This window comes from Salvelinus alpinus, chromosome 7 (genome assembly GCF_045679555.1).
Source record: "Salvelinus alpinus chromosome 7, SLU_Salpinus.1, whole genome shotgun sequence".
NCBI lineage: Eukaryota > Metazoa > Chordata > Actinopteri > Salmoniformes > Salmonidae > Salvelinus > Salvelinus alpinus.
In genome coordinates, this window is record NC_092092.1 from 5,840,648 (window position 1) to 5,865,957 (window position 25,310).

The window sequence follows — 25,310 nt, forward strand, 5'->3', positions numbered from 1 at the left end:
ATGGCTTTACACCCCCTGCTGTAATGTGGATAAAGAGTTACTTGTCTAACAGAACACAGAGGGTGTTCTTTAATGGAAGCCTCTCAAATATAATCCAGGTAGAATCAGGAATTTCCCAGGGTAGCTGTTTGGGCCCCTTGCTTTTTCAATTTTACTAACGACATGCCACTGACTTTGTGTAAAGCCAGAGTGTCTATGTATGCAGATGACTCAACACTATACATGTCAGCTACTACAGCAACTGAAATGACTGCAACACTCAACAAAGAGCTGCAGTTAGTTTCAGAGTGGGTGGCAAGGAATAAGTTAGCCCGAAATATTTCTAAAACTAAAAGCATTGTATTTGGAACAAAACACTCACTAAACCCTAAACCTCAACTAAATCTTGTAATAAATAATGTGGAAATTGAGCAAGTTGAGATGACTAAACTGCGTGGAGTAACCCTAGATTGTAAACTGTCATGGTTAAAACATATTGATGCAGTAGTAGCTAAGATGGGGAGAAGTCTGTCTATAATAAAGCGATTCTCTGCCTTCTTAACAACACTATCAACAAGGCAGGTCCTATTGGCCCTAGTTTTGTCGCACCTGGACTACTGTTCAGTCGTGTGGTCATGTGCCACAAAAAAGGACTTAGGAAAATTGCAATTGGTTCAGAACAGGGCAGAATGGCTGGCCCTTGGATGTAGACAGAGAGCTAATATTAATAATATGCATGTCAATCTCTCCTGGCTGAAAGTGGTATTTATGAGAGGTATTGACATGTTGAATGTACCAAACTGTCTGTCTAAACTACTGCACACAGCTCGGACACCCATGCATACCCCACAAGACATGCCACAAGAGGTCTCTTCACAATCCCCAAGTCCCCCAGAATAGACTATAGGAGGCACACAGTACTACATAGAACCATGACTACATGGAACTCTATTCCACATCAAGTAACTGACGTAAGCAGTAAAATTAGATTTAAAAAACAGATAATAAAACACCTTATGGAACAGCAGGGAATGTGAAGCAACACAAACATTGGCACAGACACACAAGACACACGCACAATAAATACACATGGATTTAGTACTGTAGATACAGTGGCTTGCGAAAGTATTCACCCCCTTGGCATTTGTCCTATTTTGTTGCCTTACAACCTGGAATTAAAAAATATTTTTGAAGGGTTTGTATAATTTGATTTACACAACATGCCTACCACTTTGAAGATGCAAAATATTTTTTCTTGTGAAACAAACAAGAAATAAGACAAAGAAACAGAACTTGAGCGTGCATAACTATTCAACCCCCAAAGTCAATATTTTGTAGATCCACCTTTTGCAGCAACTACAGTTGCAAGTCTTTTGGGGTATGTCTCTATAAGCTTGGTACATCTAACCCCAGAGATTTTTGCCCATTCTTCAAGGCAAAATTGCTTCAGCTCATTCAAGTTGGATGGGTTCCGCTGGTGTAGAGCAATCTGTAAGTCATACCACAGATTCTCAATTGGATTGAGGTCAGGGCTTTGACTAAGCCATTCCAAGACATTTAAATGTCCCCCTTAAACCACTCGAGTGTTGCTTTAGCAGTATGCTTAGGGTTATTGTCCTGCTGGAAGGTGAACCTCTGTCCCAGTCTCAAATCTCTGGAAGACTGAAACAGGTTTCCCCTCAAGAATTTACCTGTATTTAGCGCCATCCATCATTCCTTCAATTCTGACCAGTTTCCCAGTGCCTGCCGATGAAAAATATCCCCACACCATGATGCTGCCTCCACCATGCTTCACTGTGGGGATGGGTTTCTCGGGGTGATGAGAGGTGCTGGGTTTTCGCCAGACATAGCGTTTTCCTTGATGGCCAAAAAGCTCAATTTTAGTCTCATCTGAACAGAGTACCTTCTTCCATATGTTTAGGGAGTCTCCCACATGCCTTTTGGCGAACACCAAATATGTTTGCTTATTTATTTATTTCTTTAAGCAATGCCTTTTATCTGGCCAATCTTCCGTAAAGCCCAGCTCTGTGGAGTGTACGACTTAAAGTGTTCCTATGGACAGATACTTCGATCTCCATTGTGGAGCATTGCAGCTCCTCCAGGGTTATCTTTGGTCTCTTTGTTACCTCTCTGATTAATCCCCTCCATGCCTGGTCCATGAGTTTTGGTGGGCGGCCCTCTCTTGGCAGGTTTGTTGCGGTGCCATATTCTTTGAATTTTTAATAATGTATTTTTTGGTGCTCCGTGGGATGTTCAAAGTTTCGGTAATTTTTTTATAACACAACACCGATCTGTACTTCTCCACAACTTTGTCCCTGACCTGTTTGGAGAGCAGGTCAGGGACAAACTAGGCCTTCGCATTATACGTCTACCCATCCACACCAACCAACTGCCCTCCTTTCACTTTTGCCTTAAGTAACCATCTGTCTTATGTAACTATACCAAATGTAACATATACTAAATGAAGTGTCTCAGGTTTACGTACAGAATAATATAAAATGCTCTGAGACCAGGTTGCGTCTTGACCTGGCTTAGTTCAGAGTGGCTACAATGGAAGGAATGCCACCGATGGGTTGTAAAGATGAGAGTTGAAAATAGCTAACGCTAACAACAACTTGACTTGAGCTTTGTCTATTCTGAGGTTTATACAAATGTAACCTAAGATGCTGTTTTAAAAAGCATTTTGGAAATAACAATTCTGAAATAAAATCTGGGGTCAATTGCTAGATCAAGACATTGCGTATTTGTGTACATAAAATTTCTGTCTGAATCAAAGAACTAGCAGAGTACGGGGTAAACTGTAAGCCAATAGGGTACTCAATAAAAACACTGCTGCCCGTGGGGCTTCTCTGTTCGAAACATCAATATCCAGAGAGCAAAGAACCTATAGTCATCACTTAATTACCTTATCACTGTGATTTAGGGGACAAGGTGAATGTTAAATAGCTGTAAATCCTTATCTTTGACTTTGTGGGTGGTTTATGGCAGTTTCAACAGCAGCTCGGAGACAAAAGGTCTATACCTGCAGCAGGATACACGATTTATAGCTTTATTACTCTTTGTCTAAAAGAGCAGAGAAACATATAATTGAAAGGAAGAGATAGAGGCTAGCTAGCGGCTCTGGGAGCTAGGGGGGACTGGAGGGGGAAAGGGGATTGAGTATCATCATTGGTAGAGACATATCTCGGTGACAGGTTAATAGCAGAAGGGGCTAGGTCTTTATTTTTGGAGCCGCTACTCTTTATGAAATGAGCAAGATCCAATTTTCTGATTCATCTGCAAACATTCCTAAGTTAGACACCACCCACCAGAGACACACCCACCCACCAGAAACACACACACACACACCAGACACACACACTCACCAGACACACACACCAGACACACACACACTCACACACACCAGACACACACCAGGAACACACACACACACACCAAACACACACCAGACACACACACACACACACACACACACACACACACACACACACACACACACACACACACACACACACACACACACACACACACACACACACACACACACACCAGACACACACACACACCAGACACACACACAGACACACACCAGACACACACGCACAATAGACACGCACACACAGACACACACGCATACACTCACACACACACACGGACGTACACGTGCACACATGCACACAAGCATGCACCAACTCAACCTCATGTTTTCCCTCTTCACACACTATCCACCCATAGTTCCACCCTGAGTGACACAAGGCATATTGCTCTCACGGATAAGACCACAATGTACACGGTAATGGGAATTAGGGGAGGAGTAAGTCACACAGAAAGTGGGTGACACCGGACCAATAGATAGTCACGGCTTTCTCACCCTGAGGGGCCATTAGTGGAGAGGACTTCTTTGTTTGTCTAATGGTGAAAGGCCAGCCCATCCCAAATGGCACCCTATTCCCTATATAGTGCACTACTTCTGTCAAAAGTTTACTATAAAGGGAATAAGGTACCATAAGTTATGCAACCTGAGATTCTCTCTTCACCTGTGGACAAAGACATTTCTACTTTAGAAGTTGACCTGAAAGTCAAGTCAAGCTAAATTCTAAATAACATTTTTGTGAATTACTCTGAAAATTACATGACACTAAGACACACTGCTTATCTTTATGAACCAACGGCCGTAGACATTTCCATCAGGAAGTAGATTCTTAATGTGTTCGGTGGACTGTAGGAAAGGCCTCCGAACCCCATCATCCGAGCCGCCGTATAGGCCTGTAGCTCTGGCTGCGCGCTGAAGTCTAGCCGGAGGACGGAAAGGAATTATCTCTAATCTTCAACAGTGTTCAGACTGATTACCCCGAGCATATGACAAGTTCAATAGAAGAGATTCCACATTAAAGTACTTAAGGCAAATGCATATTGTAGCCATCACTGTGATGTGAGCCCCCCCCCACCCCCCCATATCCCATCTAAACGTACAGATCAATTGTTGTTAGTCCTACCCCATAACTACAGATAGCAGCTCCGACTACAGCTGAGCGAGCAATGTGCCAATCAAAACCAAATATATTAATTTGTGTATTATGATGGTGGCACATGCATTTTCACAATTAATAAATTCCACCCCATCGAGTTGCGATTTAATTAGGAATTATGTAAATGGTATATGGCATGAATCATTTATGCTTTTTATTAGCTAAATGGGGGAACGGAATGTAAGCACATCACAATGATTTGAATTAACCCTCTCCAAATGTAGACAGCAGAAGTAACAAAATAATCAGAACGGCACACAGAACGGCGTTGCTAATGGCAAAACACATTTCAGATTACAGATTAATAATTGAGAAATAAAACTTGAATGGCTTTTAAAGGGCCAGATGTACTACACATTATATTTATCTGGTCTTCGAACCTGTTGCTGGATCCCAGGAAGAGTAGCTGCTGCCTTGGCAGGAACTAACGGGGATCCATAATAAACTCCAGGAAGAGTAGCTGCTGCCTTGGCAGGAACTAACGGGGATCCATAATAAACTCCAGGAAGAGTAGCTGCTGCCTTGACAGGAACTAATGGGGATCCATAATAAACCCCAGGAAGAGTAGCTGCTGCCTTGACAGGAACTAATGGGGATCCATAATAAACCCCAGGAAGAGTAGCTGCTGCCTTGACAGGAACTAATGGGGATCCATAACAAACCCCAGGAAGAGTAGCTGCTGCCTCGACAGGAACTAACGGGGATCCATAATAAACCCCAGGAAGAGTAGCTGCTGCCTCGACAGGAACTAACGGGGATCCATAATAAACCCCAGGAAGAGTAGCTGCTGCCTTGGCAGGAACTAATGGGGATCCATAATAAACCCCAGGAAGAGTAGCTGCTGCCTTGACAGGAACTAATGGGGATCCATAATAAACCCCAGGAAGAGTAGCTGCTGCCTTGACAGGAACTAATGGGGATCCATAATAAACCCCAGGAAGAGTAGCTGCTGCCTCGACAGGAACTAATGGGGATCCATAATAAACCCCAGGAAGAGTAGCTGCTGCCTCGACAGGAACTAATGGGGATCCATAATAAACCCCAGGACGAGTAGCTGCTGCCTTGGCAGGAACTAATGGAGATCCATAATAAACCCCAGGAAGAGTAGCTGCTGCCTTGGCAGGAACTAATGGAGATCCATAATAAACCCCAGGAAGAGTAGCTGCTGCCTCGGCAGGAACTAATGGGGATCCATAATAAACCCCAGGAAGAGTAGCTGCTGCCTTGGCAGGAACTAATGGAGATCCATAATAAACCCCAGGAAGAGTAGCTGCTGCCTCGGCAGGAACTAATGGGGATCCATAATAAACCCCAGGAAGAGTAGCTGCTGCCTTGGCAGGAACTAATGGAGATCCATAATAAACCCCAGGAAGAGTAGCTGCTGCCTCGGCAGGAACTAATGAGGATCCATAATAAACCCCAGGAAGAGTAGCTGCTGCCTCGACAGGAACTAATGGGGATCCATAATAAACCCAAGGAAGAGTAGCTGCTGCCTCGACAGGAACTAATGGGGATCCTTAATAAACCCAAGGAAGTGTAGCTGCTACCTTGGCAGGAACTAATGGGGATCCATAATAAACTCCAGGAAGTGTAGCTGCTGCCTTGGCAGGAACTAATGGGGATCAATAATAAACCCCAGGAAGTGTAGCTGCTGCCTCGACAGGAACTAATGGGGATCCATAATAGATACAAATAAAACAGTAATATTACATTTGATGCTATGGAATATATCATATAATATGTATGGATTTGACCGGCTAAAAGGAATGAAGCAGAATACTAGACTATCAACCTCCTCAACACTAGGTTTTGTCTCTCACTTCACTCTGTTGTCAAGATGATGCAATATGAGTATATTTAGCTTGAAGAGGGTTGTCAAATCGAACCATCAAGACTGCACTTTTGGATGAAGCCTTATTGCTCGCTCATCTGTCAATCAAAGGAGAAATACTCCTGTCAAAGGCAAATTGAAGAGTTGAGAGAAACGAAGTTGTCTGACAAGCTAACATTTCACAGTGAGAGCAGGGTGATAGGGAGGTATTTGAAGGGTATTCTGACAAGCTAACATTTCACAGTGAGAGCCGGGTGATCGGGAGGTATTTGAAGGGTATTCTGACAAGCTAACATTTCACAGTGAGAGCCGGGTGATCGGGAGGTATTTCAAGGGTATTCTGACAAGCTAACATTTCACAGTGAGAGCCGGGTGATAGGGAGGTATTTGAAGGGTATTCTGACAAGCTAACATTTCACAGTGAGAGCCGGGTGATAGGGAGGTATTCGAAGGGTATTTCTATTTACTTAACGGGATCTCAGGAAAAGGGTTGTTTTTCTAAATGGCACCCTATTCCCTACATAGTGCACTACGTTTGACCAGAGACCACTATGTAGAGAACAGGGTGCCGTTTGGGTAGCCGATGATAGGATATAACCTCTCTGGTATGAATGAGGAAGTATACCACACCACACACATACTATAGATACATAGCATTTCAACAAAAGCCCCCTTGACTTGTAGGTTATGATTTACGCATGCCGTAGCAACTCAGCTAAACTACATACCGTACCGGTCAATATAGTCTTCCTGAATTTATTTGTATCTTTCATAACATATTGCGGTAAACCGTGGGGCGTTGGGTTGAGCGTGCAGTGATTAACACAGAGACCAGGAGGTTTTAGTCAGCAAACATGACTTTACTAGGCCATAAAATAAACATAACAAAGAAAATCACATAAGTTTGGCTCTCTGTCAGTCTCTCCCACGGTGTGCCACAGTGCTCCTTTTATGTGGCCTCCACAGCTGGTTGGCACTTTCCCCTAATTACCTCTACTTGGAGCCATCCGTGTCAGGGTGCTCAGCTCGTGTACTGCCAGCAGAGGGAGCCAACGTCGCAGCACGTACCTCCCCTCTATTACCACCCCCCAGGGTAGACCTCCCGGGATACCACAATATCAACACATTAAGTTAGCTGGAGATACACTATTTTACTTTTTTTTTTTAATTGAACCTTTATTTAACTAGGCAAGTCAGTTAAAAACAAATTGTTATTTACAATGACAGCCTAGGAACAGTGGGTTAACTGTCTTGTTCAGGGGCAGAACAACAGATTTTTACCTTGTCAGCTCGGGGATTCGATCTAGCAACCTTTCGGTTACTGGCCCAACGTTCTAACCACTAGGCTACCTGCCGCCCCAAAGGCTGTTGAGGCCCTTCACTCCGCTAGGAGCTGAAAGGAATAAGTCAAGTCCAGTAAGTCAAAACAGCATCAGGTGGTAGCCTAAGACTGTAGAGCTCAGAGAAATAGAACGGTATTCATGATGATATCCTTCACAGTAGCCTAAGACTGTAGAGCTCAGAGAAATAGAACGGTATTCATGATGTTATCCTTCACAGTAGCCTAAGACTGTAGAGCTCAGAGAAATAGAACGGTATTCATGATGTTATCCTTCACAGTAGCCTAAGACTGTAGAGCTCAGAGAAATAGAACGGTATTCATGATGATATCCTTCACAGTAGCCTAAGACTGTAGAGATCAGAGAAATAGAACGGTATTCATGATGTTATCCTTCACAGTAGCCTAAGACTGTAGAGCTCAGAGAAATAGAACGGTATTCATGATGATATCCTTCACAGTAGCCTAAGACTGTAGAGCTCAGAGAAATAGAATGGTATTCATGATGTTATCCTTCACAGTAGCCTAAGACTGTAGAGATCAGAGAAATAGAACGGTATTCATGATGATATCCTTCACAGTAGCCTAAGACTGTAGAGCTCAGAGAAATAGAATGGTATTCATGATGATATCCTTCACAGTAGCCTAAGACTGTAGAGATCAGAGAAATAGAACGGTATTCATGATGATATCCTTCACAGTAGCCTAAGACTGTAGAGCTCAGAGAAATAGAATGGTATTCATGATGATATCCTTCACAGTAGCCTAAGACTGTAGAGCTCAGAGAAATAGAACGGTATTCATGATGATATCCTTCACAGTAGCCTAAGACTGTAGAGCTCAGAGAAATAGAACGGTATTCATGATGATATCCTTCACAGTAGCCTAAGACTGTAGAGCTCAGAGAAATAGAACGGTATTCATGATGTTATCCTTCACAGTAGCCTAAGACTGTAGAGCTCAGAGAAATAGAACGGTATTCATGATGTTATCCTTCACAGTAGCCTAAGACTGTAGAGCTCAGAGAAATAGAACGGTATTCATGATGTTATCCTTCACAGTAGCCTAAGACTGTAGAGCTCAGAGAAATAGAACGGTATTCATGATGATATCCTTCACAGTAGCCTAAGACTGTAGAGCTCAGAGAAATAGAACGGTATTCATGATGATATCCTTCACAGTAGCCTAAGACTGTAGAGATCAGAGAAATAGAACGGTATTCATGATGATATCCTTCACAGTAGCCTAAGACTGTAGAGCTCAGAGAAATAGAACGGTATTCATGATGTTATCCTTCACAGTAGCCTAAGACTGTAGAGCTCAGAGAAATAGAACAGTATTTATGATGTTATCCTTCACAGTAGCCTAAGACTGTAGAGCTCAGAGAAATAGAATGGTATTCATGATGTTATCCTTCACAGTAGCCTAAGACTGTAGAGCTCAGAGAAATAGAACGGTATTCATGATGATATCCTTCACAGTAGCCTAAGACTGTAGAGATCAGAGAAATAGAATGGTATTCATGATGTTATCCTTCACAGTAGCCTAAGACTGTAGAGATCAGAGAAATAGAATGGTATTCATGATGATATCCTTCACAGTAGCCTAAGACTAGAGATCAGAGAAATAGAATGGTATTCATGATGATATCCTTCACAGTAGCCTAAGACTGTAGAGATCAGAGAAATGGAACGGTATTCATAATGATATCCTTCACAGTAGCCTAAGACTGTAGAGATCAGAGAAATAGAATGGTATTCATGATGATATCCTTTTCAGGGCCTTCCTCTGACACCGCCTGGTATAGAGGTCCTGGATGGCAGAAAGCTTGACCCCATTCCCGCTACCCTCTGTAGTGGGTCGAGCAGTTGCCATACCAGGCAGTGATGCAACCAGTCAGGATGCCCTCGATGGTGCAGTTGTAGAACCTTTTGAGGATCTGAGGACCCATGTCAAATCTTTTCAGTCTCCTGAGGGGGAATAGGTTTTGTCGTGAGGCTTCACGACTGTCATGGTGTGCTTGGAACATGTTAGTTTGTTGGTGATGTGGACACCAAGGACCTTGAAGCTCTCAACCTGCTCCACTGTAGCCTGGCGATGAGAATGGGGGCATGCTTGGTCCTCTTTTTCCTGTAGTCCACAAACATCTCCTTTGTCTTGATCACGTTGAGGGAGAGGTTGTTGTCCTGGCACCACACGGCCAGGTCTCTGACCTCCTCCCTATAGACTGTCTCGTTGTTGTCAGTGATCAGGCCTAACACTGTTGTGTCACCGGCAAATTTAATGATGGTGTTGGAGTCGTGCCTGGCCGTGCAGTCATGAGTGAACAGGGAGTACAGGAGGGGGCTGAGCACGAACCCCTGAGGGGCCCCTGTGTTGAGGATCAGTGTGGCGGATGTGTTGTTACCTACCCTTACCACCTGGGGCCGGCCAGTCAGGAAGTCCAGCATCCAGTTGCAGAGGGAGGTGTTTAGTCCCAGGGTCCTTAGCTTATTGATGAGCTTTGAGGGCACTATGGTGTTTAACGCTGAACTGTAGTCAATGAATAGCATTCTCACATAGGTGTTCCTTTTGTCCAGGTGGGAAAGGGCGGTGTGGAGTGCAATAGAGACTTCATCATCTGTGGATCTGTTGGGGCGGTATGCAAATTGGAGTGGGTCTAGGGTTTCTGGGATGATGGTGTTGATGTGAACCATGACCAGCCTTTCAAAGCACTTCATGGCTTCAGACGCGAGTGCTACGGGTCAGTAGTCATTTAGGCAGGTTACCTTAGTGTTCTTGGGCACAGGCACTGTGGTGGTCTGCTTAAAACATGTTGGTATTACAGACTTGGACAGGGAGAGGTTGAATGACACTTGCTAGTTGGTCAGCGCATGCTCGCAGTATACGTCCTGGTAATCTGTCTGGCCCTGCGGCCTTGTGAATGTTGACCTGTCTAAAGGTCTTACTCACATCGGCTGCGGAGAGCGTGATTACACAGTCTTCCGGAACAGCCGGTGCTCTCATGCATGTTTCAGTGTTATTTGCCTCAAAGCCAGCATAGAAGTAGTTTAGCTCTTCCGGTAGTCTCGTGTCACTGGGCAGCTCTCGGCTGTGCTTCCCTTTTGTAGTCTTTAATGGTTTGCAGACCCTACCATATCCAACGAGCGTCAGAGCCGGTATAGTACGACTCGATCTTAGTCCTGTATTGATGCTTTGCCTGTTTGATGGTTCGTCGGAGGGCATAGCACAATTTCTTATAAACTTTCGGGTTAGAGTCCCGCTCCTTGAAAGCGGCAGCTCTAGCCTTTAGCTCAGTGCGGATGCTGCCTGTAATCCATGGTTTCTGCTTGGGGTATGTACCTACAGTCACTGTGGGGACGACGTCATTGTTGCACTTATTGATGAAGCCAATGACAGATGTGGTGTACTCCTCAATGCCATTGGAGGAATCCCGGAACATATTCCAGTCCTGTAGCTTAGCATCTGCTTCATCTGACCACCTTTTTATTGATCTAGTCACTGGTGCTTCCTGCTTTCATTTTTGCTTGGAAGGAGGAATCAGGAGGATAGAATTATGGTCACATTTCCCAAATGGAGGGCGAGGGAGAGCTTTGTATGCTGTTCCCGAGAGAGCCGAAGATCCTCCGCCTCGTGCTCGTCAGAGTCGTGAAAGAAGAAAAAGGATTCTGCTAGTCCGTGGTGAGTAATCGCAGTCCTGATGTCTAGAAGTTGTTTTCAGTCATAAGAGATGGTAGCGGCAACATTATGTACAAAAATGTATTCATGATAATATCCTTCACAGTAGCCTAAGACTGTAGAGATCAGAGAAATAGAATGGTATTTATGATGATATCCTTCACAGTAGCCTAAGACTGTAGAGATCAGAGAAATAGAATGGTATTTATGATAATATCCTTCACAGTAGCCCAAGACTGTAGAGATCAGAGAAATAGAATGGCATTCATAATGATATCCTTCACACCACAGAAATTTCCCAGACATACGGAGGAGTAATGCATCCCATCTGGATTTGTTGTGTGATGGTGTGATATTGCCTTTACTCCCTTACCAGGGGTGAGGGGTGCCCCTTGGCAGACTCCTCCAGTCTTTTCCTCACCTCAAGGGGCCAGCTGTGGCTATGAGCTCCCATGTCTGGTCCCCATGGGGAAATACTCTCTCAGAGAGACAGATTCTGCATTCACAGTTCAACTGGACAGGATGGAACCTGCAGATACTCAGACAGACAGATTCTGTATTCACAGTTCAATTGAACAGGATGGACACTCAGAGAGACAGATTCTGTATTCACAGTTCAATTGTACAGGATGGACACTCAGAGAGACAGATTCTGCATTCACAGTTCAACTGGACAGGATGGAACCTGCAGATACTCAGACAGACAGATTCTGTATTCACAGTTCAATTGAACAGGATGTACACTCAGAGAGACAGATTCTGTATTCACGGTTCAACTGGACAGGATGGAACCTGTAGACACTCAGACAGACAGATTCTGGAACTGTGTATCACTTCACGTGATTTGTATTTTATATTGGGAACTTTGTTACTCACCAGGTCTCTGAGATAATACTCTGCTATTCACAATGTATGCCGCTGAGGTCACAAAGTAGTATACTCTCTCTCTCTCTCTCTCTCTCTGTCAGTAAATTAATTGGTGCTATTTGCACCCCTCTAGTGGCACACCTGGCAGCTGCTTGCCCTGACCTTTCTACTGGGGACGAGAAATAATAATATAATTGGTTAGTCACTGTGTTATCCTGTGTTTATTCTGCCCTATGCTTGTCAAAACTGAGGCATATCATCACCCAAAGCTCTTAAAACTGAAGCATATCATGAACTAATGCAGTCAATAATGATTTTAGATTATGTAATGACATAGTCATGGAGGCACTGACATTTTCAGTGTCTCCTCTCTCTTCCTCTCTCCCCTCCTCTCCCCCTCTCTCACCCCCTCTCGCCCCTCCTCTCCCCTCCTCACTCCCCTCCTCTCTCATCCCCCTCTTTCCCCTGAAGTTAATTATCTACACCATTTGTCTCTGACATAACGCCAGCTGCTCTTGACCTTGTGCTCATGTGTCTCAGAGCAGCAGATGAAAGGGAGTCGTCCCCTCATGACTGGATTAACCACTGATATGGGATGTGTGCATTCCAAATAGCACCCTATTCCCTACATAGTGCACTACTTTTGACCAGATCGAGCCCTATGGGCCCTGGTCAAAAGTGGTGCACTAAATAGGGAATAGGATGCCATTTGGGATGTAGCTATGGTGTGTGTCTGGCACTATTAGGATCCTACACAGGGCCCTGTGATGACGCCCCCCATCCTCCAGCCGTCTCTCCATGCAGAGCCTTGCCTCTCGGTGGGAGCATGCTGTCACCACACTATCACACGGCATGGTTGTGGAACTAAAAGGCCCTGAGGAGAAGACTTCAGCTACAGATCAGAGATATCAGCTCCCACTGGCCTGCTGATCACCACACCAACACATACTGTATGTAACTGGGTCAAAATACCACAGAGGCAGAGAGTTAGTCTATGTTACATTGTTCACATGGACTTCATTGTGTAGCCTCGTGAAAAATCATACTGCTTTTTAATATGATAGAAAATAAGTCAACCAGCCGACATGCAAGAGCATATTGTAGATGCAATAACATGACATTTTTGTTAGGTGAAAGTAGCGGACCAATGGCCCAGTGGATATATATCTCCAACAATACAGTATACTGAACATTGAACATGACAACAGCGCCCCTCTCTGTACGAAAGTATGCATCACATGTTGGTCATCTCCCCCAGCTATTTATTTTTTCATGATCACGTTACATGCGTCGCGGCTGCTCTAAAGAGGTATTTCAGACAGTCACAAACAGGCCAGATGAACAAGGGGTTGAGGTAGGTAGGGTTGACCTGGATTTTCTGTGATACAGAATCAACTGGAGGGTGACCGTGTCATTACCCTCGTAAGGTATCTGAAATGACATCAAAAGGTAAATAATAGTCCACGGTTACCATGGTTACCGACTGTGCTGTGGTAGAAAAGTAAATACTACATACCTGGGACACTGACTGTAGTCATTAAGATTATAGAATTTGCAAATCAACAATGACATTGCAAAATTATAGTAGTCTAGAATGATATGATTTTTTGGGACATGGACTTGCAAATATGCTATAGGCTAATGTTTTGGACATTGCCTATTCACATATTCCTGTTGGAACTATTGTCAGACGAGTTTAACATTGAGTTCAAAATTAACACACTGCTCAAACTGACTGTCCTTGTTGGCCTCTGTGTTGTGATGACAACCAATGATCCACATTCTCTTAAGTGTTCTAGGATACTGTGTTGTTGTTTCTGTAACAGCAGAGTCCATGGAACTGTATGTTCCACAAACCAGTAATGGAATAGGATAGGGGGAACTGTCGTAATAGAATACAAAACTTTACAGCGACACCGAAGACTCACAACCTTGGCAACTATTACAGTGTGTCTGGTGACGCTCCTACACAGCTAGGTCTTTGTGTAAAACTACCATGTGTCTGGTGACGCTCCTACACAGCTAGGTCTTTGTGTAAAACTACCGTGGTTATGAGCACATGATAAAGCAATACCATTATCTAGATTTGGTGAAGCAAGTGTTAACTGGATTATTCATGAATCGGGGATCAGAGACCCTCCCTCCATCCCTCCCTGTTCTCAGAGGCCATTTTATACAGTGAATCACCTAACGGTACAACATAACTGGCACCACGCAGATTCATAGTTCGTCGAATTCATCTCTTTATACGCGGTAAGTAGGTTACTGTATGCATTACTTTTGGTGCGTGCTCCATACGTGCTCCATCGTGTGAAGATCAGGTTATTTGTTCATGTTGATGAGGAACTTTGTACAAATCTTTCTGATAATTTTGCAGCCATAAGATATAATGGTACAAAATGTCAGTGTCTGAATGGAGTTGGATGACAAGTGAACAATTCAACAGTATCTTGCTCAAAGTAAAATGGTGTTAAATTGCAGACCACTTGTGGCTATGGACGTTACAGCCGTTGGGGTGGTTTTAGCGCATGAGCGGTCACGTGCACGCGCTTATTATTAATTTGACCTAGAACATTGTAATATAAGCGCAACTTAATATATTGTCCGTTGATGTGTATGCATTATATTTAGGGTGCGCCACTATATTACAGCTCCGCGGTTACGTATAGCAAACAAGGAAACAGCTTGTTACACGGTAAGAAGTCATTGATCTGTCAAACGGTCAATGAATAAGCGAGGAGAAACATTGTTACAATGTCTTTTCACAGTGTATCCAGAGAAGCATTGATCGGGTCCGCTACACTTGGAGTTGTCTTTGTGGCTGGTTATTACATTGGTAAGGGGGGTAGAATCAACGTGGCCGCCTTATCAATTTCATCACATGTCAAGATGACGTTGAACAGTCAAATAAGACAGCGAGAGTCATCGTGTATTGTTTCCCATTATTGTTAAATTATCAAACACTTAAACCACAGTATCTGTACCATATAGCCATCTTGAGATTACTCATCAGTTGACATGATTGCTCCCTCCAGGCAAAAGAAGATCCACATTTTCCATGGACATCTTCAAGAGTCACTCTGGGGCGAAAGATAACCCCTTGATGCAGTATGTCCTCAATCATTCAATGAGGGAGCATCCGGCCCTGAAAAAACTCCGACTGGTAAGAAGGTCCGGATTTACTCATGTCTTCATTATCAAATATGTTCAGATATTTGCCTAGCAGTAGAAACTGTCCAAAGTCCATAGTGTCTGTCCATAGTGTCTGTCTTTTGCCACAAGGGGGAACCATTTATTATGTTGTACAAATCACATCAAATCTAATTTTATTTGTCACGTGCGCCGAATACAACAGGTGTAGGTAGACCTTACAGTGAAATGCTCACTATCAAGCCCTTAACCAACAATGCCGTTTTAAGAAAAAATAAGTGTTAAGAAAGTATTTACAAAAATAAACTGAAGTAAAAGAAAGTAGACAAATAACAAATAATTAAAGAGTAACAATAAAATAACAGTAGCTATATATTTTTTTGTATTTTTTTTTCACCTTTATTTAACCAGGTAGGCAAGTTGAGAATAAGTTCTCATTTACAATTGCGATCTGGCCAAGATAAAGCAAAGCAGTTCGACACATACAACAACACAGAGTTACACATGGAGTAAAACAAACATACAGTCAATAATACAGTAGAAAAATAAGTCTATATACAATGTGAGCAAATGAGGTGAGATAAGGGAGATAAAGGCAAAAAAAGGCCATGGTGGCGAGGTAAATACAATATAGCAAGTAAAACACTGGAATGGTAGATTTGCAGTGGAAGAATGTGCAAAGTAGAAATAATGGGGTGCAAAGGAGCAAAATAAATAAATACAGTAGGGGAAGAGGTAGTTGTTTGGGCTAAATTATAGATGGGCTATGTACAGGTGCAGTAATCTGTGAGCTGCTCTGACAGCTGGTGCTTAAAGCTAGTGAGGGAGATACAGTAAGTGTTTCCAGTTTCAGAGATTTTTGTAGTTTGTTCCAGTCATTGGCAGCAGAGAACTGGAAGGAGAGGCGGCCAAAGGAGGAATTGGCTTTGGGGGTGACCAGAGAGATATACCTGCTGGAGCGCGTGCTACAGTTTACAGTCTAACCAGAGTTTAGAGTTTACAGTCTAACCAGACACCTAGGTTTTGTAGTTGTTTACATATTCTAAGTCAGAACCGTCCAGAGTAGTGATGCTGGATGGGCGGGCAGGTGCAGGCAGCGATCGGTTGAAGAGCATGCATTTAGTTTTACTTGTATTTAAGAGCAGTTGGAGGCCACGGAAGGAGAGTTGTATGGCATTGAAGCTCGTCTGGAGGGTTGTTAACACAGTGTCCAAAGAAGGGCCAGAAGTATACAGAATGGTGTCGTCTGCATAGAGGTGGATCAGGGAATCACCCGCAGCAAGAGCGTCATCATTGATATATACAGAGAAGAGAGTCGGCCCGAGAATTGAACCCTGTGGCACCTCCATAGAGACTGCCAGAGGCCCGGACAACATGCCCTCCGATTTGACACACTGAACTCTATCAGAGAAGTGGTTGGTGAACCAGGCGAGGCAATCATTTGAGAAACCAAGGCTATTGAGTCTGCCGATGAGGATGTGGTGATTGACAGAGTCGAAAGCCTTGGCCAGGTCAATGAATACGGCTGCGCAGTATTGTTTCTTATCGATTGCGGTTAAGATATCGTTTAGGACCTTGAGCGTGGCTGAGGTGCACCCATGACCAGCTCTGAAACCAGATTCCATAGCGGAGAAGGTGCAGTGGGATTCGAAATGGTCGGTAATCTGTTTGTTGACTTGGCTTTCGAAGACCTTAGAAAGGCAGGGTAGGATGGATATAGGTCTGTAGCAGTTTGGGTCAAGAGTGTCCCCCCCTTTTGAAGAGGGGAATGACCGCAGCTGCTTTCCAATCTTTGGGAATCTCAGACGACACGAAAGAGAGGTTGAACAGGCTAGTAATAGGGGTTGCAACAATTTCGGCAGATAATTTTAGAAAGAAAGGGTCCAGATTGTCTAGCCCGGCTGATTTGTGGGGGTACAGATTTTGCAGCTCTTTCAGAACATCAGCTGACTGGATTTGGGAGAAGGAGAAATGGGGAATGCTTGGGCGAGTTGCTGTGGGGGGTGCAGTGCTGTGGGTAGAGGTAGCCAGGTGGAAAGCATGGCCAGCCGTAGAAAAATGCTTATTGAAATTCTCAATTATAGTGGATTTATCGGTGGTGACAGTTTCCTATCCTCAGTGCAGTGGGCAGCTGGGAGGAGGTGCTCTTATTCTCCATGGACTTTACAGTGTCCCAGAACTTTTTTGAGTTTGTGTTGCAGGAAGCAATTTTCTGCTTGAAAAAGCTAGCCTTGGCTTTTCTAACTGCCTGTGTATATTAGTTTCTAACTTCCCTGAAAAGTTGCATATCACGGGGGCTGTTCGATGCGAATGCAGAACGCCACAGGATGTTTTTGTGTTGGTTAAGGGCAGTCAGGTCTGGAGAGAACCAAGGGCTATATCTGTTCCTGGGTCTACATTTCTTGAATGGGGCATGCTTATTTAAGATGGTGAGGAAGGCATTTTTTTTAAATAACCAGGCATCCTCTACTGACGGGATGAGGTCAATATCCTTCCAGGATACCCGGGCCAGGTCGATTAGAAAGGCCTGCTCGCTGAAGTGTTTCAGGGAGCGTTTGACAGTGATGGGTGGAGGTCGTTTGACCGCTGACCCATTACGGATGCAGGCAATGAGGCAGTGATCGCAGAGAGGTGTATTTAGAGGGCAAGTTGGTTAGGATGATATCTATGAGGGTGCCCGTGTTTACAGCTTGGGGTGGTACCTGGTAGGTTCATTGATAATTTGTGTGAGATTGCATCAAGCTTAGATTATAGGATGGCTGGGGTGTTAAGCATGTCCCAGTTTAGGTCACCTAGCAGCACGAGCTCTAGATGTATAGGGGGTACCAGTACAGAGTCAATGTGTGGGGGCACAGGTTAGTCACAGGTTAGTTGATGCAATATGTACAGTACCAGTCAAACATTTTTTAGTTTTTTTTACAATTTTCTACATTGTAGAATAATAGTGAAGACATAAACTATGAAATAACACATGGAATCATGTAGTAACAAAAAAAGTGTTAAACAAATCAAACTATATTTGATATTCTTCAAAGTCGCCACCCTTTTCCTTGATGACAGCTTTGCACACGCTTGGCATTCTCTAAACCAGCTTCACCTGGAATGCAGTCTTGAAGGAGTTCCCACATATGCTGAGCACTTGTTGGCTGCTTTTCCTTCACTCTGCAGTCCAACTCATCTCAAACCATCTCAATTGGGTTGAGGTCAGGGGATTGTGGAGGTCAGGTCATCTGATGTAGCATTCCATCCTTCTTGGTCAAAAAGCCCTTCCACAGCCTGGAGGTGTGTTGGGTCATTGTCCTGTTGAAAAACAAATGATAGTCCCTCTAAGCCCAAACCAGATGGGATGGTGTATCGGTGTAGAATGCTGTTGTAGCCATGCTGGTTAAGTGTTCCTTGAATTCTAAATAAATCACAGACAGTGTCACCAGCAAAGCACCCCCTCACCATCACACCTCCTCCTCCATGCTTCACGGTGGGAACTACACATGCAGAGATCATCCGTTCACCTACTCTGCGTCTCACAAAGACACGTCGGTTGGAACCAAAAATCTCCAATTTGGACTCACCAGACCAAAGGAGAGATTTACACTGGTCTAATGTCCATTGCTCGTGTTTTTTGGCCCACTCAAGTCTCTTCTTATTATTGGTGTCCTTCAGTAGTTGTTTCTTTGCAGGAATTCGACCATGAAGGCCTGATTCACGCAGTCTCCTCTAAACAGTTGATGTTGAGATGTGTCTGTTACTTGAACTCTGTGAAGCATTTATTTGGGCTCCAATTTCTGAGGCTGGTAACTCTAATGAACGTTTCCTCTGTAGCAGAGTTAACTCTGGGTCTTCCTTTCCTGTGGCGGTCCTCATGAAATCCAGTTTCATCATAGCGCTTGGAAGGTTTTTACGACTGCACAATGCAAATAGTCTGGGTAGCTATTTGATTAGCTGTTCATGAGTCTTATGGCTTAGGGGTAGAAGCTGTTAAGAAGCCTTTTGGACCTAGACTTGGCACTCCGGTATCGCGCGGTAGCAGAGAGAACAGTCTATGACGTGGGTGACTGGTGTCTTTGACAATTTTTAGAACCTTCCTCTGACACCGCCTGGTATAGAGGTCCTCGATGACAGGAAGCTTGGCCCCAGTGATGTACTGGGCTGTACGCACTACCCTCTGTAGTGCCTTGCGGTCGAATGCCAAGCAGTTGCCATACCAGGCAGTGATGCAACCAGTCAGGATGCTCTTGATGGTGCAGCTGTAGAACTTTTTGAGGATCGGAGGACCAATGCCACATTTTTTCAGTCTCCTGAGGGGGAATAGGCATTGTCGTGCCCTCTTCACGACTGTCGTGGTGTGTTTGGACCATGATAGTTTGTTGGTGGACACCAAGGTACTTAAAGCTCTCAACCTGCTCCACTACTGACCTGTGGATGAGAGTGGGGGTGGCGTACTCAGTCATCGTTTTCTTGTAGTCCACAATCATCTCCTTTGTGTTGAACACATTGCGGGAGAGGTTGTTGTCCTGGCACCACACTGCCAGGTCTCTGATCTCCTCCCTATAGGCTATAGAAATCGTCCCTATCTCATTGTTGTCGGCCTACCACATCGCCAAACTTAATGATGGTGTTGGAGTCGTGCTTGGCCATGCAGTCGTAGGTGAACAGGGAGTCACACACTCTCTGTTCACAAGTGTCTGGGTCTGGGACTTGTAAATATAAATGTACACTTAGTAAACAGGCTGTTTATCATGTTAACTTTTCTATTTTTGGAGAAAAACAAAACATGAACATCTCCTTTCTTCTGTTTTATCTTCCAGAGGACGATGGATGATTCCTGGAACTTCATCATGGTTGCCGCTGAGCAGTCTCAGCTGATGGCTAACCTGGCGAGACTCATCAAAACCAAGAAGGCTATAGAAATCGGTAAACATTATTCACATTATACTCTTTATCACATGTAATAATCTCTTCTCACTAGTTTCTGTAGCCTAGGGTTTTATTTAATGTTGCTATCACCACCAATAACGTAGTGTAATTCTAGTCCATATTGGCTCGCAAAATTATATACTGTTTTTATGTAAAACATTTACTGTATACGAGTCTCATAATACTTGTTTTATTTGTCTTCCCTGTAGGAGTATACACAGGGTACAACACTCTGAGCATAGCGCTGGTTCTGCCAGACGACGGGAAGATGGTGGCCTGTGACATCAAAGACGAATACCCCAACATCGGCAAACCCTTCTGGAAAGAGGTGATATGTGGATTTGTGTTTGCTTTCTCTGACACACCAGTGCTACGCGACCTACTGTTGACGTAACTCTTTTAGACAGGCATTTCAGCGAGCAGAATCATTTGATTGACTATATGTCATCTCTCACACCATTGTAGTGATTCTGGCGTGTACAGGCCAGACATGGGTGTATTTGTAAGGGATAGCACCACTAGCCTTGTCAAGCTCCCCAGGTAACAAGTTACATTCTGAAACTATTTTATTCACATTAGCCTGGTCCCAGATCTGTTGTCTCCTTCTATAGCCTGGTCCCAGATCTGTTGTCTCCTTCTATAGCCTGGTCCCAGATCTGTTTGTGCTCTTGCCAACTCCTTTACTGTAATAGTTGGCATGATGAAACAGACTGGCACTCAAGCTACATTTTCAAGTAAAACTAAATGCTCTTCAACCGATCGCTGCCCACACCTGCCAGCATCACTACTCTGGACGGTTCTGACTTAGAATATGTGGACAACTACAAATACCTAGGTGTCTGGTTAGACTGTAAACTCTCCTTCCAGACTCACATTAAGCATCTCCAATCCAAAATTAAATCTAGAATCGGCTTCCTATTTCGCAACAAAGCATCCTTCACTCATGCTGCCAAACATACCCTCGTAAAACTGACTATCCTACCGATCCTTGACTTTGGCGATGTCATTTACAAAATAGCCTCTAACACTCTACTCAACAAATTGGATGTAGTCTATCACAGTGCCATATACTACCCACCACTGCGACCTGTATGCTCTCGTTGGCTGGCCCTCGCTTCATATTCGTCGCCAAACCCACTGGCTCCAGGTCATCTATAAGTCTTTGCTAGGTAAAGCCCCGCCTTATCTCAGCTCACTGGTCACCATAGCAGCACCCACCCGTAGCACGCGCTCCAGCAGGTATATATCACTGGTCACCCCCAAAGCCAATTCCTGCTTTGGCTGCCTTTCCTTTCAGTTCTCTGCTGCCAATGACTGGAACGAACTGCAAAAATCACTGAAGCTGGACACTCATATCTCCCTCACTAACTTTAAGCACAGCTGTTAGAGCAGCTCACAGATCACTGCACCTGTACATAGCCCATCTGTAAATAGCCCATCCAACTACCTCATCCCTATACTGTTACTTTTTTATTTTGCTCCTTTGCACCCCAGTATCTCTACTTGCACATTCATCTTCTGCACATCTATCACTCCAGTGTTTAATTGCTATATTGTATTTACTTCGCCACTACGGCCTATTTATTGCCTTACCTCCCTAATCTTACCTCATTTGAACACACTGTATATATATATTTTCTACTGTATTATTGGTATGTTTGTTTATTCCATGTGTAACTCTGTGTTGTTGTTTGTGTCGAACTGCTTTGCTTTATCTTGGCCAGGTCGCAGTTGTAAATGAGAACTTGTTCTCAACTAGCTTACCTGGTTAAATAAAGGTGAAATAAAAATTAATAAAAAATAAAAAAAAAACACATTTGCATGGCATCAGAAAAGCTGTCTCACTGGGCTAAGAACTAGCTGCACCTCGATGGGTGAGCGCCTCGATGGGTGTGCACCTCGATGGTACCTCGCGGCTCGATGGGTGTGCAGCTTGTTATGGTTGTTGCTTTTATGGAGCTAAGATACCAAGCACAAAACACTCTGTTATGAAAAAAATACCTTTAAGTTCATCATTATTCCCATAGATGTGAACCTGTAGATGTACAGTACACTGCTGATATTCTGGACCTTACAAAAAATATATAAACTCAGCTTTTTCACAGTCCCTCGTCAAAATCAATTCAAGCTTTTGATAGACTGGCTGTGGTTGTGTAATAGATTGATGGGAATGTGAAAGTAATCTGATCCATCATAGAGAGTCTGTCAGAGCATCCATTACTAATGGTCTCACCTGATAACAGACGTTTTTATCTCACCTACCTACCACCTTCAAGAAAAGCCCTTATTGTCGACATTGTAAGCAGAGCACAAAATTGGTGTCAGAAAGTCATGCGTAACCATGTGTAACCATGCATAACTCAACCACCAGGTCTACTTCTGTGCTTTCTTTGCAGGCTGGAGTGGAACATAAAATAGATCTACGCATCCAGCCGGCATTGAAAACTCTAGGTATAGTAATAACATGTTTATAACAGATCCATTACAAACAAGACAATGAACAAATGTATTCACACTCGCTCCTCTTCCTCAGATGACCTCCTGGCCAATGGCGAGGCCGAGACATTTGACTTCGTCTTCATCGATGCAGACAAAGCAAACTATGACAACTACTATGAAAAATCACTCCAGCTAGTGAGGAAAGGAGGCATTATTGCCATTGATAACGTGAGTGTTTCAATATGAGGACTGTAGTCTCAAATCACATGGACAGCCGTAAGCAACTAAAAGATATCGCTTAGAAATGTCCTTGTTTTTGAAAGAAAAGCCAATTTTTTGTCCAGTAAAATGACATCAAATTGATCAGAAATACAGTGTAGACATTGTTAATGTTGTAAATGACTTGTAGCTGGAAGCGGCTGATTTTTAATGTAATATCTACATAGGCGTACAGAGGCCCATTATCAGCAACCATCACTCCTGTGTTTCAATGCCACGTTGTGTTAGCTAATCCAAGTTTATCATTTTAAAAGGCTAATTGATCATTAGAAAACCCTTTTGCAATTATGTTAGCACAGCTGAAAACTTGTCATGATTTAAAGCAATAAAACTGGCCTTCTTTAGAATAGTTGAGTATTTGGAGCATCAGCATTTGTGGGTTCGATTACAGGCTCAAAATTGCCAGAAACAAAGACCTTTCTTCTGAAACTCATCATTCTATTCTTGTTCTGAGAAATGAAGGCTATTCCATGTGAGAAAATGGCAAGAAACTGAAGATCTCGTACAACGCTGTATACTACTCCCTTCAAAGAACAGCGCAAACTGGCTCTAACCAGAATAGAAAAAAAGAGCGCGAGGCCCCGGTGCACAACTGAGCAAGAGGACAAGTACATTAGAGTGTCTAGTTTGAGAAACGGACGCCTCACAAGTCCTCAACTGGCAGCTTCATTAAATAGTACCCGCAAAACACCAGTCTCAATGTCAACAGTGAAGAGGCGACTCCGGGATGCTGGCCTTCTAGGCAGAGTTCCTCTGTCCAGTGTCTGTTCTTTTGCCCATCTTTATCTTTTCTTTTTATTGGCCAGTCTGAGATATGGCTTTTTGTTTGCAACTCTGCCTAGAAGACACCTCTTCTCTGTTGACGTTGAGACTGGTGTTTTGCGGGTACTTTTTAATGAAGCTGCCAGTTGAGGACTTGTGAGGCGTCTGTTAATCAAACTAGACGCTCTAATGTACCTCTTTCTCAGTTGTGTACCGGGGCCTCCCACTCTTTCTATCCTGGTTAGAGATAATTTCTAAGTTATTTGTTTCTGGCCATTTTGAGCCTGTAATCGAACCCACAAATGTTGATGCTCCAAATACTCAACTAGTCTAAAGAAGGCCAGTTGTATTGCTTCTTTAATCAGAACAACAGTTTTCAGCTTTGCTAACATAATTGCAAAAAGGTTTTCTAATGATCAATTAGCCTTCTTAAAATGATAAACTTGGATTAGCTAACACAACGTGGCATTAGAACACAAGAGTGATGGTTGCTGATAATGGGCCTCTGTACGCCTATGTAGATATTCCATAAAAAATCAGCCGTTTCCAGCTACAATAGTCATTTACAACATTAACAATGTCTACACTGTATTTCTGATCAATTTGATGTTATTTTAACTGCAATGTTTTTTTTGCTTTTCTTTCAAAAACAAGGACATTTATCACCCCGAACTTTTGAATGGTAATATACATATACACAATATAATGATGCTGCTGCTCTGTGCTTTAGGTTCTGTGGAGTGGTAAGGTGGTAAACCCTGCAGCTGATGACATTGACACCCAGGCCATTGACAAGCTGAACAAGAAGTTGTACCGGGATGTCAGGATCAACATCAGCATGCTCACTGTGGGTGACGGCGTGACACTGGCCTTCAAACTCTAACACTATGTAGGAGACAGGTCTTAAAACTTTAGTACTAAATGGGAGATTGGCCAACACTGGTCTGTACTGTAGTATCAAATACCTTTGGGTTATAATTGACCAACACTGGCCTTTACTGTGGTAAACTGTAGTACCCAATTACTGAGAAGTAGCTTTACGTTATGATAATCAGATAGTACTTGCCATCTTTTTGGTACAAGTGCTGACTTTTCAAATTGTTGTTTGTCATTAAATCCATGTGTGTAATGCTGCCCTTGAATATATGTGACCTGAAAAGGATTAAATGAAAGAACTAGGGCTGTCAGAATCAGGTAACTTTGTAATTTTAGTGCACTTTTTTATTTTTTTAAATATCATTGTCTGAAAATATACCTCTTAAAACAAGTCGGGTGTCTGCTTTCTCAATTTACATAATTTTGCCAACTGTTACTTTAGATAAAATTAAGATGTCAATATTCTTGTTTTTTTTATGAAGAATCTTAAATCACACCTTAATTTGAGCAAATTCTGAAGTTGCGATAATTCACAGCAAACCATGCGATTAAATAACTTGATGGTCCTAGAAAGGACCAAAGTAATGTGTAATGTTGTTTTAAATGTTCATTATGTTTTAGCTGTACATTAAATTGTAAAACAAGTGACTTTTCATGTTGTCCAACC

The 25,310-nt window shown here is 43.3% G+C and overlaps 1 protein-coding gene across 5 annotated transcripts; it reads left to right on the forward strand.

Moving 5' to 3' along the window:
• The first annotated feature begins 13,548 nt into the window (after positions 1-13,548).
• On the forward strand, positions 13,549-25,288 carry LOC139580355 (catechol O-methyltransferase domain-containing protein 1-like). 5 transcript variants are annotated; one of them, XM_071408950.1, is made up of 8 exons: positions 14,355-14,476; positions 14,992-15,059; positions 15,259-15,386; positions 20,179-20,284; positions 20,497-20,615; positions 22,684-22,738; positions 22,821-22,954; positions 24,498-25,288. In XM_071408950.1, exons 3-8 carry the CDS (start codon positions 15,282-15,284, stop codon positions 24,648-24,650), a joined length of 672 nt encoding a protein of 223 aa, XP_071265051.1. In that variant the 5' UTR covers positions 14,355-14,476; positions 14,992-15,059; positions 15,259-15,281; the 3' UTR covers positions 24,651-25,288. The 5 variants fall into 5 exon arrangements, with proteins under 5 accessions (XP_071265049.1, XP_071265050.1, XP_071265051.1 ...); XM_071408948.1 differs by lacking the exons at positions 14,355-14,476; positions 14,992-15,059 and adding an exon at positions 13,549-13,672; XM_071408949.1 differs by lacking the exon at positions 14,992-15,059 and having other exon boundaries at positions 14,191-14,476.
• Positions 25,289-25,310: the final 22 nt, after the last annotated feature.